The sequence below is a fragment of the Botrytis sinoallii genome, assembly GCF_014898435.1.
Source record: "Botrytis sinoallii strain Bc 23 chromosome Unknown BSIN_034, whole genome shotgun sequence".
Classification (NCBI taxonomy): Eukaryota; Fungi; Ascomycota; class Leotiomycetes; order Helotiales; family Sclerotiniaceae; genus Botrytis; species Botrytis sinoallii.
The window spans coordinates 470,952-473,710 of record NW_024066061.1 but is presented as its reverse complement, the minus strand read 5'-3'; the positions used below and the strand labels follow the sequence as shown (position 1 = coordinate 473,710).

General features: G+C 43.8%; 1 protein-coding gene across 1 annotated transcript; it reads left to right on the top strand.

The window, feature by feature from the left end:
* Positions 1 to 413: 413 nt before the first annotated feature.
* Positions 414 to 1,832, top strand: EAF02_011716 (uncharacterized protein; the record flags this gene model as incomplete). The annotated part of the gene is made up of 1 exon (XM_038907763.1): positions 414 to 1,832. One exon carries the CDS (start codon positions 414 to 416, stop codon positions 1,830 to 1,832), a length of 1,419 nt encoding a protein of 472 aa, XP_038752580.1.
* Positions 1,833 to 2,759: the final 927 nt, after the last annotated feature.

The window sequence follows — 2,759 nt, the reverse complement described above, 5'->3', positions numbered from 1 at the left end:
GGATACCAGGGACTGTCGTGTCCTTGCAGCAACATTCGAATTTTAAGAAATCCTAACGCGAGGCACCACAAGCATAAAAGTAAAATAGGAGATGCTTGAAGGATTAAAGTTTTGCCCTCCTGGAATATATATAGCTTCTCATATCCGACTATCTTTTCTTTCTATATCTAGTTTATACTACACTTCATTCATCTTCAATTTTCATCTACAACTCAATAAGAAACCATAACCTCAGTTCAGTATTCGCAGCATTCGCTCTCAAGCCGGCGTATTTTACTTTGAACTAGTATTGAACATCATCGCTCCACCAAGCCTTTACACAAAGCCAATCAAACATTGAGCAAAAGCCCCTGCAACTACACTCTTATTCATTGAATTTCAAATCAAGCACACCTACCCTTTGCACTGTCAAAATGAGTCAAAAAATTACTGTCGATTACCTTGTCATTGGTGCGGGTGCTATGGGAATGGCTTTCGTTGATACCCTGTTTACCGATAAGCCTAACGCCACTTTCGCTATTGTCGACCGCTACAACCGCCCAGGTGGTCACTGGACCAAGGCATATCCCTTTGTTCGCCTCCACCAGCCATCTAACTTCTACGGCGTCAATTCCAGAGACCTTGGTGAGGACAAGATTGACATGGTTGGCTGGAACAGCGGTTTGGCCGAGCTCGCGACAGGCGACGAGATCTTGGCCTATTACACCCGGGTCCTAACGCAGCAGTTCCTACCATCCAACCGGGTCACCTACTACCCTTTGTGCGAATATACTAGTGACGGCGAGTTTTACTCCACCGTCACCGGGAAGAGGTATTCTGTCGGAAACGAAACTCGGATTGTCGATTCCACCTTCTTGCGCCAGAAGGTCCCCTCTATGGGCCCGCCTAGCTATATTGTCGCAGACGATGTGAAACTTATAACACCAAATGAGCTGGTTCATGTCTCTCGACCATTTGCTAACTACACTGTTGTTGGTGCTGGCAAGACTGGAATTGATGCCTGCCTCTGGATGCTAAGTATGGGCATTGACCCTTCAAAGATTACGTGGATTATGCCACGCGACTCGTGGTTTTATGATCGAAAGTTCCTACAGCCCACGGACTCGCCGCTCCAGATGCCACGTAAGTTCGCTCAATTACAGTTTGAAGCAGTCATGGCCGCTACATCTGTAAATGACCTGTTTCAACGGCAAGATGCATCCGGGGCCCTATTGCGCTTGTCTAAGAACGAATGGCCTACCATGTTCCACTGCGCAACTATAACTTTGCCAGAACTTGATCAGATTAAGAAGATCGAGCATATCGTTCGCATGGGCCGAGTGAAATATATCACCGCGGATCAGGTTACTCTGGAAGGCGGAAAATATAGTCCTGTGCTCGATACGCTCTATATCGATTGTACGGTTGAGGAGCCCATGGGAACCGGATCGGTTCCCGTGTTCAACGGCAAACATATCACTCTCCAGCCTGTCCGCGCCTGTCAACAAGTATTTAGTGCCGCCCTCATTGCGCATGTTGAGGCTGAGTACGATAATGACGAAAAGAAGAATTCTCTCTGCGCCCCGGTACCGCACCCTAACAAGCCTATTGACTGGCTTAGAATCAAACTTCAGGATCATGAGAATAAGTTATCATGGGACGCAGACCCAAAGATGGTTACCTGGCTGAGCCAATGCCGCCTTAATTTGTACAGAGAACTTCAACCATTGCTGCCAGAGGATCGCGAGGAGCGGCGGCTCGCATTGCAAGCAATCGAGGAAAGGAGGGTAGCATATATTAACAAGCTCCGAAAGCTTTATGACGATTATGAAGCGGTAAATGTGAAGCTATAATAGTATATCGCTATTAAGAGCGAACTCACTTCGGGGGTTAGGATTCGGGTGAAGCGTTCAATTTGCACTTTCTTAAAAGAACCTTTTTAGTGTATTAAATTGCAATTGATTTCGCCATTTTTGAAAACTCTCCTCGATTGCATTTGTTCATTTGAAACTCTTTTCTTCTTGTGTGAAAGAGAACTCGGCGGGTGTGTGTACATACCTTCGGTGGTGTATGATAGTGGAAACAAAGAACTTCGAGCTACAAATCTCATAGCCTGGATAGCCTCATTTCTTCAACAAAGACAACTAAAACTATCTTTTAATAATCAAACCAAATCTTTCAAACCAATTTCGACTGGAATACCACAAGGCAGCCCAATCTCTCCAATCCTTTTCCTTATATACATTAGAGACCTTTTTTCATTCAATTCGATAAAATTCCTCTCTTATATTGATGATATCGCTTTAATTGCCAATTCTTCCACATGGAAAAAGAACATCAAATCTCTAGAAAGAGCTACGAAACAAATCTACGAACTCAGCTCAAAGAATGCTATTCAATTCGATCTAGCAAAAACTGAGTTAATGCACTTCTCATCATCCAATTTAACAAAAGACTACCCAATCACACTACCCAATTCGGAAACAATTATACCCCAATCTCTAATCAGATGGTTGGGAATATGGTTCGATCCGAGCCTCAAATTCGATCAACATGTTAATATTCGAATCACACAAGCCAAAGGAGCCTTCTATCGAATGGCCCGATTAGCTAATATCGAAAAGGGCCTTAGTCCTAAAGCCCTCAGACAGCTATATATAGCATGTGTAACTAATATAGCCGATTACGGATCAGTGATTTAGTGAAGAGGCCAAATGCAGTTCAAGAATATGATACAATTACTTCAAAACCTAGTTCTTCGAAAGATATTAGGAGTTTTC